General features: G+C 34.5%; 1 protein-coding gene across 2 annotated transcripts in view; it reads left to right on the forward strand.

The window, feature by feature from the left end:
* The first annotated feature begins 3,221 nt into the window (after nucleotides 1-3,221).
* LOC117177723 (protein croquemort-like) overlaps nucleotides 3,222-14,044 on the forward strand; it is a 203,469-nt gene continuing 192,646 nt past the window's right edge. Inside the window, exon 1 of one of the 2 annotated variants that reach the window (XM_033368614.1) lies at nucleotides 3,222-3,410. In XM_033368614.1, the coding sequence (XP_033224505.1) occupies nucleotides 3,343-3,410 (68 nt within the window). In that variant the 5' untranslated portion in view covers nucleotides 3,222-3,342. The remainder of the gene's footprint in view (nucleotides 3,411-14,044) is intronic. The other variant, XM_033368616.1, reaches the window with a different exon arrangement.

Consider the following 14,044-nt stretch of genomic DNA (forward strand, 5'->3'; position numbering starts at 1 on the left):
GACGGCGACGGGTAAAGAAAATAGTTGCTGATCCGTTTAAAGAATTAATTACTAACATAAAAGCATATTACCCTGGCCACTAAATATACTCAGCAGACTATTATAAAAAAACTTATAAGGAGTATACAATCAAGACAATAAATATAATATACGCAGAATTTCTAATTAAAATAAATTATAATACATTTACAAATCATAAAAGTAAAAAAAAATTTTTTAATTAAAAAATACAACAAAAAAATGCTTTTCAAAATACTCCAACCTTCCCGTGGTGAAAAGCGTAGGCAGGTACCCAACCGAAACTAATGGAGAATGCTCATTGTTTTTTTTTTTCATAAAAATCGAGATATCACTTATTTTCTTGGAAACTATCACTCGCAGAAAAAAAATGTGTATTTTTGTACGATCTACAACTTTTATTGGAAACATTTTGCGAGATTTTGCATATTGGCTGAGATAAACGCAAAAAACCATATTTTTTATGGTTTTTTCGCAATTTCACCATGAAAATCGCCGAGTCGCCAATTTTCACTATCATTTTCGTAATCAGCGCGTCGAAATACATAAGTATAAGCAGTGTGATGGAAATCGTCATGTTCAACTATTCGGAACTGCACCCATATTTTCTTCAGTTACGTAGACTTTAAATTAAAGTTTATAATTTTTAAAATATCTAATTAACAAATTTTTACCCTTCAACTTTTCTATTTTTGGTAATAATTTTTAATGTTGCATTATGAATCTGCTAAATTTTCATTCATCTAAACAAAAAACTCTTAACTTTGATCAAAGGAATTACAATTTTCAATTTTTATGTTTTAAAAGCTGTGAATTTAAAATTTTTTAAACTATATAGCCTATGACTTAGCGTTCCTGTATTTAAATTTGGAAACTTAAATTTGTATATTTGCATTTAAAAATATTTCACAACTATTGCACAAGTATTTCCCTTCGAAAAAAATTAACATCAGAAAATTGATTTATTCTAGATTTTATTTGAAAATATTGAAAGCGTACAATATCTTACTAATGTCAATGAGGGCCGCTCAAGCATTGAATGTTGAATTACTCCATTTTTTCTCTCAAACAATTTTAAGTGTTTGAAATTTACTCTATAGGTGTTAAAATCGTAGATATTTTTTGTACTATTTCAGATAGCAAGTAAAAATATAAAATTGAAAATTATGAAAAAAAAAATTTTCCAACAAAGGAATTAAGTTTTTAATTAAGTAAAAATTTATTTTTGGATTCGGCTAGATTTATTTTTTTTTTTAAGTTATAAAATCTGTTGCCTACAACTTACTTAGTTTAAATTATAATTTTTAAATTAGAATTTTTAAATTAGAATTCACAAAAATGTTTCACGGTTTAAAAAATTCGAAACGGTTTAATTTTAAGTAAATTAAGAAATTCCAATTTGTCAGCAAAAAAAAAAATTATAGACGCAGTACATTCATAACCTTTGAATAATTTTAGAAATGAAATGAATTTTGATTCTTGCATAATAATTTCAAAATTAAAAACACTTTTTTCACATCTATTTAAAAATTTTTTATTTTCAGGTATCTTAAAATAAAATAATAAAACAGAGTTCTCACTACGGACCAACTGCATGCTGCGAACAGAATGTATTAGCGGCGAAGAGAACTAACTTGATACTGCGTAAATTTGTCGCTTACTATTTTTAATAAGATATTTATGCAGTAAAAAGTGAATTAATTGAGACCAATATATTCATTTCCATAGTATGTAAGCAATGCCTATTGTATCAAGTCTACAGCTCTTATATTGAGGAAAATGATGTGATTCTCTCTTGATAACATAAGTATCTTCGACGTAAATCTGACATTCGCTCCAAATTAATAATTATTTGAAGAAAAATATCCAAGAATCATGCAAGAAATCTCCGTGAGGTGTGCCTATCATTACAATTAGAAGGAATTAAATAGGATTGAAAACACGTTTTCTTTTGCAGAATAGGAAACTATGCGACGGTCACTATGGAAATAGAGATTAATCAGTTTCGGAGATATCCTATTCTTAGAATGACATTTTATACAGATGGAAAAATCGCGCATTGAAAAGAATAGAATAATTTTTACTTTTACGCTGTAATCTAAAACAATGAATTTTTCTCAATTCAACGGTTATTACCGTGGTGATTGTATGATAGCAAATATATGTGTACTTAAAAATGTGAAAAAATATTAGAGTTTATTACTAATAATAATTATAATAACAATTCGGGGCGCTGCAGCGTCACTTGGTTTTAGGCAGTCAAAATGTTGGTTGAATCGTTGAATGTATCAATGTGTTTATTCGTAGCTTCAGACAATTATGTAAGATGTTTTGAGAAAATTGCTGGAAACCTGGGACCTACCCAGAGATTTAATTGAAATTTTAAAGAAAAGTTATTTTCTTGCTATATTATTAACCCTATTGAAAAGATTTAGGGCTTATTTCAAGCTATAAGATTTTTAGAATATCTTTCAGCCTACAGCTGTTACTGTCACTAAAGCGAAAACATGGGTTATTAAAAACAAATTCCTTTTTTAAATCAAAAGGAAAATTGATTTAAATCGAACAAAATTTGCAATTAATTTCACACAAAAAAAGTTTAAGTTAAACAAGAGTTTTATTCCATTCAAACAAAATATATAATTAAATCCAAAATGTGTCATCAACGAAAAAATTTGTTTTAATCAAACATATGTATGTTTGACTGTATAACAAAGAAAGAATATGTTTTATTCAAACGTAATATATTTGATTCAAACAGATCTTTTTCTTAGTATAGTTGTCCGTGCAAACGATAATTTAACCAGTATAATTTCACGCAATATATTAAATATAAGATTTTTCTTACTTCACTAATTTAAAAAGCTTATTTTAATTAATATAAAATGCTCATAATCAGAAAATCGATTATTGGATCCCTGGGGCCTTTTCTTCGGAGCACATCACACACACGCACACAGTCACACACGCACGCACACATCCACCCACACACACACATATACATATGCATATATATATATATATATATATATATATACAACTGTAATGGTTCTGCCATAACAACATACTTATAATATGAAGCAATTTGCTTATATCACATTCTTCTTAGACTTTAGTAAAGCAATTTACTGATAAAACGATACAAAATTATCTTGCTAATATTCTTATCGTATAACGATGGTTAAGCTGGAAACGAAAGGTAACATTCAGTGTGCTGTAATTCATTGTATGAGCTGCCGTTGTCCGGTGCATTTATATTGAAACACTCATCTTCTGTGATCATTACGCTACTTTCGTAACGTTCGTGTAGAAATTGTCAAAGATATGGATATGTCGAAATCGAAACAAAGCGTGGAAGCAAAGACTTCAAGTGATAAAAATAAGCAAAATAGGTAATATGAAAAATGTTTATCTGATATACATATATGTATAAAGAATGTCAAAAAATAATTATTTGTTTTTTATACGTTTGCACTGTGTTTATGAATTTCATAACGATTGATAAGATATTGTCTCTTGAACACACATTTGATCGATAAAAAGGTTTCCAATTTTTTCAAAAAATGTGTTCCTGTATATTTTTAGGGCATATATTTCTTATTTTAAGTAATTATTTCTTAGTTATTCACTTATTTTACCTTCTAAATGTTCTGTTTATCTAAATGGATAAGTGAAATAAGATAATTTTATATCAGATGAGATATCGGCTAAATTTGTTTCGTTTCTTTCATCCTTTACTCAAAACTGTCCAATTCCTACAAAAAAAAATTATCTGATTTAAAGACTATTTCTTTGAATCAAAGAAATGTTGTTTGAAATAAACGCTCCATAAATTCCCGAAAATACTTCTTTAAAATAAAGAAATATTCCTTGAAAGGAATAAATATGTTTTTGGTGCTAAGAAGCAACATTTTTATTATATGTAATAAGTCGCAAAGTTGAATAAATATAGGTTGATTCAAAATACGATAATGATTTCTGTGGAAAATTAGTGCTTTGTACCAAAGATGTCATCATTAATACAAAGAAAAATGTTTTCACATTGAAGAAAGATTTCTTAAATGCATAGAAATATTTATTGAAATAACGAACTTTTTCCTAGATTTAAAGATATGATGTGTTGGTATAGTACAAGGAAATTTTAATTTTAGCACGTAATACTGCATAACGATATGACAAAAAAGGTATTTAAAAAATAAATATTAAATGATTGCAAGTATTTTGACTTTAAATATTAATTTTTCTGTTTAGTGTAAATACATATATTACATTTTTAAACACTAAAACATGAAATTTTAAACTCTCTTTTCCTAATTAAATACTTATTATTTTACGACGTTATGTAAATATAAAATATACGAACTGTTAACAGGAATATCAATAAAATAATTTTTTAATAAACAATTTTAATGGATTGAAGTTTATCTTCGAGTAATATTTCGCTTTTTCTGTTGTAGACTACTTTGCAACTTTTTATAATGACAGGAACTGCAATTTTTTATGACATGAAAAATGTTTAACAATCGAAGTTAGAACGTCTAAGAATGAAATAATTTTTTTTTTAAACATATACAATTTTTCATAAAGATGGAACTTAGAATTTTTTCTTTAAAAAAAACTGAAAAAATTCTTTTCGCGACAGTTGTATTTATAGTTTTTAGAAATCCTAGAAACCATGAACCACATTTTTAAACGTATTTTGAAGTTTTTCAAAAATATTTATACTGTCGGCATTGTACTGCGCTGATCGTGGAGCCAGCCGTTAGTCAGTACTGGGCGAACTGAAGATTATCTGTGCTGGTGACCAGTACTGGGACAGTACTGCTTTCAGATATCCTATGTCCATGACGATAAGGTGTTTTTATGATATTTTAAATGCGTCTTATGCACTGACGATGTCTTTGCGATACCGTAAAGATACCGTAACGACACGGGCATAGGATATTGTGAAATTGTCGTAAAGATATCGTAACGATGCAGTTAAGACGTCGCCAATTCGGTGCCCACCGGGATATCTGCCTGAACGAGAAGAAAATATTAATTAGGGCCCTAAATCAAGGTTTCGAGAATAACGAGTTAAAATACTCATACTTTTTGACAAACCCCAACGTGTCCACCCTGTATCTTAAATTAACGTTTATTGAAATAAATATTTTTAATACTTCGAAAAGATTTGCAACGATTTCAGAAAGATTTCACACAGATTTAAATGATTTCCAAAAGATTTCATAAATATTACAGTGATTTCCTAAAGATATGCAACCTAAACATTGCAATCGCATTTAAATGATTTTAAATATATGATCAAACATTACACATATCTCGCAAAGATAGCCACAGATTTGAACAAGATTTAAAATATTTCGCAAAGATTTTAGATAAATTTGAAAGATTGCATAAATATTTCAGAGATTTCCCAAAAATTTCCCTCTTCTTTCGGCGTATTAAACACTTCCTGCTTTAAATCTGTTTCTTCCACGTAGAGACTCGCTCCGCTAGCCATGAATCCAATTCAAACACCTTCTTTTCAATCTCATAATCGCTCAATTAATCTCTTACATCCAAACCCTTCTACACACTTCCAAAATCCACTCACCTTAAATTTCATCATAAATATCAGAAAAACTCAGCATCAACAATTGCCACTACCTTACACTTTTATGTCGGAAACGGAAGTCTGCATCAGTAGTCTTTAACTAAATACCCAGTGGGTATAACATTTGGCGATGTCTTTACGACATCGTTACTTTATTTTTCTTTACGATGTTGTAAAGATAACGTAAAGACACGGACATAGGACGTCGTAAAATTGTCGTTAAAATATCGTGATAATGTCGTAAGACGTCGCCACATTCTGTGCCCACTCGCTATTTATGTTCCTAATGAATATGTTCTTTTATTCAGATACGTAACAATTTCTTGACCCTTTTTTATTTAGAGAAAAACAGAATGAATAAAATGTCCTATTTTCAACTTCTAATTATTTAAATAATTAAGTTCACATATTGACATTAAAAATCAGGCTTATTGATGCGCTGAAGCATCCATCACGTAAAAATGTGCATTAATCTTTTCTAAATTATTTCTATAGTTGGGGATAAAACCAAACCTTGAAAAAATTCTATAAAGTTTGTATAACTTTCAAGATTTAATTTAAAACAAATTTGAAATAACTCTACAAGAGTTCTGCAAACTGTATATTGAACTCCGATTAAAAATTTTAATAAAATATATAAAGAAATTCTTTAAAATATTTCGAAAAGTTGAAAGAAATACGTAACGATGTCGTAAAGACGTCGCCAAATTTCGTGCCCGGCCTCGTTTTTCCCAAAATTAAATTCTGTATGTTTAATGTTATTTTTCACTTTTAAAACAAAAACTGCCCAGTTTCTTATCAAATTATTGATTGCAAATTTGTAGCTCTTCATGGGAAGAGCAACTTTTGTCGATTCATTTTTTTCATAGCCTGTGTCGTTCGGCCAAAAATTTAATTTTTAATCTACAATGTTGTTTTTTACGAATAAAATAAAAACTACGCACTCGATCAAAAAGTGACTCATAATTTTCATGCTTTAAAAACTTGAATTTTCGATTTTTCAAGAAAATTAAAAAAGTTTTTATGATAATATTGTAGGCCATTCAAAAATACTAAATCAACCGCACAGAAAATTGTTGAATCTTGAAACAAATTGGTCTAGAAAACTTTCAAAGTGCGCTAACTTTTTGAATTTTTACCCAAACGGGCTTGCTAACGAACTTGACCTTTTGCTTAGGACAGTTAAAGAGTACACCAAATGCCAATCCAACCTGTAAATTCTTTCGAAAGTAGTGGTGTTAAAAAAAATCTGTAGATACACAGAAAAACAAACAAATAGACAGACGGACTCACTAATAGAGATTACGTCAACTCGAACTTTAAAATTGATAGAACTTCGTAATATATTTCGTTAAATAGTTCAACGCAATGTAAAACCAAGACGACTTTAATTTTCATTAAACTACACATCGTATCCTCTACTATAGCATTAGTTCTATAAAATTTAATGGACATCTTTTCTCCGTGAATGCTGATCATTTAAAAAACAAACAAATCCGCCCACTTGACGGGCACATTCTGATCGTGCACGGCTCGCTTCGCTCTCAAGTTTTAGCGCGTTTAGGGTGCGTGACTGTTGGTTCTCGCGCTTCGCGCTCGATAATATATATATTTCATCCTCGATAATGTATTCATCTCGCGCTACTCCAGCTTTAACAAACACATTCTCATCATGTATCTCGTGCTTCGCACTCGAATTTGTCTCTCAAATTGTATATTACTTCCATTAATGTATATTATTAGAATTCATAACATGCATTGGTATTACAACAGATATACTTTCATTTTCTTGTTTAAAAAAATGCACATTTCTAGTTGGCAACAAAATTAAGAATGCCCTAAAGACGTCTTTGGGCAATTCCTTAGACGTCTTCTACAAAATGTATTTTGGTCATCCTAGGAATGCCCTTAAAACGTCTAATTTCACTATAAAAGATGCTCTGAGAACGTCTATACATTGTATTACAACTTCTGACTTTTGTTTCATAAACTGAATTTGCTGATTATTTCATTTTCTCATTATCTCGTTAACAAAATGTTTGTTATTAAACATTTTATTGAAACTTCTGCCGTTCTTTCCAAAACTGAATTTACTCATTTCCAATTTTATTTTTAAGATTTAAACGTTACAAATTGACGTTCTTTTAAATAATTGAAAATTGTTCAAAAAGTCATGGTGAATATACAAATTGTTTACTAGTAATTATTTGTATGAAAAAAACGACGGAAATGACTAAAAGATAACAATAATACGTAAAAATGTAGTTTCTCATTTTTGGATTATATTTGGGGTGCTGCGGGGAGGATGAGGGTTGGATTGAAATAAAAATTATTAGTACAGTTTTATTTTGCAGACACTTATCTTCAATCCCTAAAAAGTTTGGCAAGTTTCAACGAAACCTGGAACAGGAGTACAATGTTTTGAAAATTCAAAATGTCCCTTTTTAATTAAATGGGATAATCAAATAATCAATTAATTAATTAATTAATAATGAAAAACGATAGGAAAAATGACAGCTGAAAATGATGTGCCCTAATTAGCCATAATTTTTATAATATCGTACTCGAGTCATGCACGTTGTATGCGTAATGTGGCCAATATTATACAAGTAAATTGAGTCTTTTAAAAATATATTAAAAGTAAAAAAAAATATTTTTCGTAATAATCAAATTTTTATTGAAGGTAAAAATACAGCGTGCATTTGAACCCCATTTTGGATCAGCGTGTAGAATCCAAATTCATCCCAATTCAGCAGACCTCGAATTCATACGGATTTGAAGTCACCTTCAGCAAAAGTTAATGACATTGTTTTTTATTTTTAACGCTGGAAAAAAAGTATTGCTATTACTCCGTGAGTTTCTAATGGAAATTTTAACGTAGAATCCGAATTTTAACAATTCAAAATTCGATCTTGCCGTTTTTTTTTAAATTTTTTAAGAAGGAAACGAAAGGGGACTCAGTGGGGTCTTTAAGGGTTCTTTGTGGAGGCTCATTCCGGATCCTTCGGTCCGCTAGGGTGTCAGAACGCGTATATATCTGGCATGGGCAGTAGTGAGTCCTGTGTATTTTTAAATTGACACATAGCGTTATATAACCTAAAAATATACATGAATAACTACTGCGCAGGCCAAAGATATCTACGTTCTATCAGAATGGTGCCTAATTCAGACGAAGTTTGATTTGAAGCACATTTTATTTATTTGAAAGGCATGTGTCAATTGTCCGACTCATGCCTTGCTGGAACTTTATTCCGATCATACCAGTTCCACACGAAAGGACATATTTAGCTAAAAGTTTGTAATATTCTGACCAACTGTACTGCTTACCTTGTTTGTGTATCGTGTATGTATGTACGCTGCATTTTTGCATCTAATAAAATTGTTATCATTACAAAAAAGATATTCGTTTTTGTTTTTCTAAAATTTTTAATATGTTTTTAAAAGACTCAATTTACTTGTACAATATTGCCCGCATTACGTGTGCGACGTGCATTATGTGCGCACGATATTATTATAAGTTATGGCCAATTAGGGTATGATATTTTCGGCTGTCGTTTTACATGTCGTTTTACATAATATCCACGAAATCAGTCATAATACCTGAGATTCGAAGGGAAAAGAGACAACGGAAAGAGAAGGAAAAGATAGCGAGATACAGCGCATGTTCGACTGAGTAAGGAATAATTAAGAAGTAAGGAATTAATTGGGTTCCTCGTAGTAATTCAAGATGTCAGCACCTTCCAATGAGTCACCATTCCTGAACATTATTGAGGATGTAAACAGGTATAGGGAATTTAAAAGAGTTATTATCAATATAGATAATAGTCAAATTGCAGAGGCATTAGACTTTTTGTTTTTGGATTGCGGAGGTACTCGTAGGTAGAGATGTTCACGTTTATGGAGGACTGTGGGTCTTCTTAAGGGTAGATCACCAGGCGATTCGGATGTGACCTCGGTGACCTAACTGGATACTGATACCGATTTGGAGATGGTTGAACAGAATGTTCGTCCAACACATCCACAACAGCACACGCCACCAACCCCTGTTTTGTTAGTGAACCCCCACTGAAGTTTGTCATTCTGAAGTACCAGTCATAGTTTCAGCAGAAACCAGTGTAAGCGCGGTCACCATCACTGCCCCCGCTGATACTGCAATATATCGTCGGAGGGGAGCAATCCCCAAGATAATAACCACTTTTGCGTCAAGGGGGGCTGTTTTGACTCCCAGAACTAAGCCATCCCTCCATCAAACAGCCGGATCGGTGTCTAATTTGGGCCTGTCGTTCAATTACGTGAATTTTTACAATTTAAACATTTTTCGGATACTATCGAATAGGGAAGCCGAATTACGAATGGGCAGAGAGACGATACCGGAGGAGTATAGATTTGCAGACCCCTTGAGATTACATATTCCACCCAAACTCAAGGAACCCCCACTGCATCCGATCGTGAAATCGACATTTTGCCTCGGATTCTCCGGTTTTCGCTGGGGCGCTGCCAATCAAGAGGAGGTATCTCGTTTTAGCTCACGGGTCTCTTTCGGACCTACGACTACTTTTTCGAGCGCAATTCTAAGGCACTGGCGGACTCAGATACTGAATTTGAAAACCTCCACCTATATATAAACACACGTAGAATTTCTAGGGTCAGATTAATCTCGGTCATTGCGCGGTGTAGGCCCTTTGAGAGAACTCGTCGGAAATACGTAGCGGAAGAGTCTGACTCAGTGCTGGGCTACATTAGTAGCCCGGGTTTGACCTCACGGGAGGCAACTGAACTCGGAATGTTACTAAGATGCATGAGACCACGAATAACAGTTCTCAGAGTTGGGGATGAGGACTATGACATACGAGTTCGGAAACAGAACCAGTGCCGTATCTAGGGTAAGGAAGAGAATATTGATGAGTACCTCACCAACGTGCAGAGTCTCATCGATCTTCTCAGCGATGAAATCCCCATGATCGAGCAGCTGGATTAGGCTCACCGAGATCTCAAGCCGAAATATCATCAGGTGATTAAACGTTCGGACTTTCGCTTCTCATTCCATCCGGAATTCTCTTACCGACCTCGATCTGCAGCTAAGGAATCCAAGATGACTCCGTCTGAGACCATCACGAAGGAGTGCACGGCAGCCCTCCAGACCATTAAAGTAAAGAAATCTCCCAAGTTTAAGCCCCTTTCCCCTAAAAACTATAAGAATAAGGCTCAGCCAGGTGCCACTACGGATTTTCGATAAAAGCCTCAAGTTAAATAGGAAAGATTAAAGGCGAAAGAAAGGGTTTGTGATCTAGAAACCAAAGAGGTAATTTGTCACTACTGTTAAGAGCCTGGTCATTACCAGATAGGCTGCGCACAACCTTGCAAACTCCAATGTTATAGATGGAAAAAAGGCGGATTTACGATTAAGACACGTCCTGATTACTCGGGAAACGACGCGGGGAAGCAGCAAGGTCGACCATAGCTGTTTTCTCTGAAGAAGAGACCTTCGGGGAAATTAAGGATTTTGCAACCGGCCTAGACATTAACCGACAAGTCTCCGTTTAAGCTACTAATGATTATTACGATTATCAGGGGGTGGGTATGCCGCCTAGCGAGAGTAGCTTCCCTGTCGCACTGATGGTTGAAGTCCATGTATAGCACTGATGGTGGAAGTCCGTATATCCTGTGCAAATGATTCTGATTTGATTCCGGCGGTAGAAATTTTACACTTCTGTCGGGTTAGAGTGCCTCTAGGGGTACAGATCCACCCAATTATGTTTATTTATCCGTAAAGATATTGCGGATAAGATTTCAAAAAGATTCAGTAAATAATTAGACCGGTCCCTCAAGACTGTCATGATTTTGGCTTATGGTTCCGGAGACGGTGTAGAAGGCAAATTCGATCTTCCGCTATCAATGGACGGTGTGACTCGAAATTAGGATGTAAGGGTTGCTATCAACCTGGTTACCGAATTTGTTTTAGGGCTTGATGCGCAGGAGAAATTCGATCTGTATTTCGGTTCTCGTTCCAAGAGACTTTGGATGGCTGATAGTGATGATAAACCGCATTTACTATCAACATGGTTAGGGGAAGAGGAAGGTTTCCACGGAATAGTGGAGTTAAAAGGCGATGAAAGGGAGAAGCTAAAAATATTTCTAAAAAAGAAGCTTCCTCCTATAAGTCAGATATTTGGACCGCTCCGCACTGCTTACTAAGTTGAATATCACATAGATGTTCTCATAGGGAGAGGTCAGCACCGATTGTTATAGCAAGAAAGTCTAACGGAGGCCAGAGAATGTATTTAGATTATCGGAAACTCAACGCTGTATCTAAAAAGGATGCTTATCGGTTGCCTAATACGCTGGATATTCTTAGCCAACTGTGTTCCTCTAAGTACATATCCAAGATCGACGTTAGAATGACTGTTATTAAGATTCCACTCGATGAGACTTGCCAGGAATATACTGCATTTACCGTACCTGGTAGAGGTTTGCTCCAATTGGTCAGGATGTCTTTCGGTCTGACAGGGGCACCTGCGGCCTTTCAGAAAGTCATCTACCGGGTTTGAGACCTGAGATGAGACCCAATGCGTTTTGTTACTTAGCCGATATTATTATAGTAACAGACACTTTCCAAAAACATCTTTTGTGGCTGGCATGGATTCTAAAGAGGCCTAAGAAAGCGGATCATACTATTAATCCCGAGAAGATCCAGTTTTGTTGCACTGCGATGAAGTAATTAGGTTTTATCGTGAATAGGGATGGACTCAAGCTAAATATATATACATATATATAATTAATAATTTGTCATAAGGACAACCGCAGAATTTCGCCAGGAGCAGGTGCTAATCTGAAAAATTGCACCCGCTCCCAGCTAAATCGCAGTAAAATTTTAGCCACAACCACCTCTCACCACCGTGAGATAGGTGGTTACAGTCTGTAATGGATTCAATACGACGATCCAGCAAAAGCCTGGTGCACCCTAAGAACACGGAGCGATCCAAGGACTACCGCCTTCTGCATTTTTCCCGCAAATGTTTCAGCAAATTGTTGACACGCAGGGATGCTTTTCAGGCCATTAGCGAGTGAAAGCTTGGCACCTCCAAGAGCGCCGATGATAAGGACGATTAGTTTAACAGAATATTCCGGGTGCAATCATTGCAAATCCCTGGTAAGGTCTCGATACCTCTCTTTTTTTCATTCTCCTTGGCTATGATGCTTTGTCAGCTGGTGCCGAAAATTCAATAGCGAACATGGTTCGCTTCTCGAAGTCAAGAAGAACCATGTCAGGCCTCAAGTGAGCAACAGAAACAATTGTCGAGAATATAAAAATCCAGTATATGCGGCACTTCCCATTCTCGACAATTTACTCGATTTCCCTAGGAGCATTTAGAAGAGTGATATTATATTTAATGCCGTAAGAGTGACAGAGATAGTAATAAAGCACTCTTAGAGCCTCATTGTGCCTATGAATGTAGGTCGTTCCCGCGTGACTTGGAAAACTAGATAGTATGTGAGCTAAATGCTCGGGGTGTGCATGGAAAGCCCAGCAGCTATCATTAGGAATGTCTTGGCTCAAAATGTGGCGACGGAATTTTAAGATGGAAATGAAACCGTCTTGGCATGCCAAAATGAATGCCTCCGTACCAGACTTCAATACGGGCGATTTAAGGAAAGCAAACGTTAGCTCACAATACATTGACTGATCCTTCACATTTCTGTAGAAGATACCGTGCATCCTCTTATCTTGACCATTTTAAGAAGAGGGTCGCTTCCATTTGCAACTCTATGTGTTGTACCCAGAATAATCCTATTTGTATCTGCTTCGGAGAGTATCCTTTATAGATGTCACATCCTGAATGCGGCTCTGTGGCAGGCCAAGGTATGTATAAGTCTCTCCAGCGCAAATATGTCCTATAGCGCTTTTATCAACGAGCTCAGGATCTTCAGGGAGGCCATCAAGTTTTCCTCGCTTCAAATAAACTTTGGCACATTTGTCCAACCATAATTCGCCCTGAAAGACACCTCTCTGAAAGGTGACCTTATTAGTGGTTACCCGATTTTTTTCAGATGAGATAGTAAATCTGGTTTTCCAAAGCGGCATCAATCTCTCTATGTACCCAACTATTTGCGGATGAACCTTTAAGATTTCCAAAAGACAGATGATAAGTCTATGGGATGTCGAATCGAAAGCTTTCCGATAATCAATCCAGGCCATCGATAGGTCACGCTGGTAGAATGCTGCATCTTTGCAGACACATCTATCGATGAGCAGGTTCTCCCTATATCCGGCTACGCCTTTCTTTGAGCCTCGTTGTTCATACATTTCTTGCCACGCAGGTTCAATTACCCGAACAATCCTATCATTTAGGATGGCTGTGAATATCTTATAAAGCGTGTTCAGACAAGTTATTGGCCTGTAGTTCTTCGGGTCAGCTAAGTTGCCTATTT

This window comes from Belonocnema kinseyi, chromosome 8 (assembly GCF_010883055.1).
Source record: "Belonocnema kinseyi isolate 2016_QV_RU_SX_M_011 chromosome 8, B_treatae_v1, whole genome shotgun sequence".
Taxonomy (NCBI): Eukaryota; Metazoa; Arthropoda; class Insecta; order Hymenoptera; family Cynipidae; genus Belonocnema; species Belonocnema kinseyi.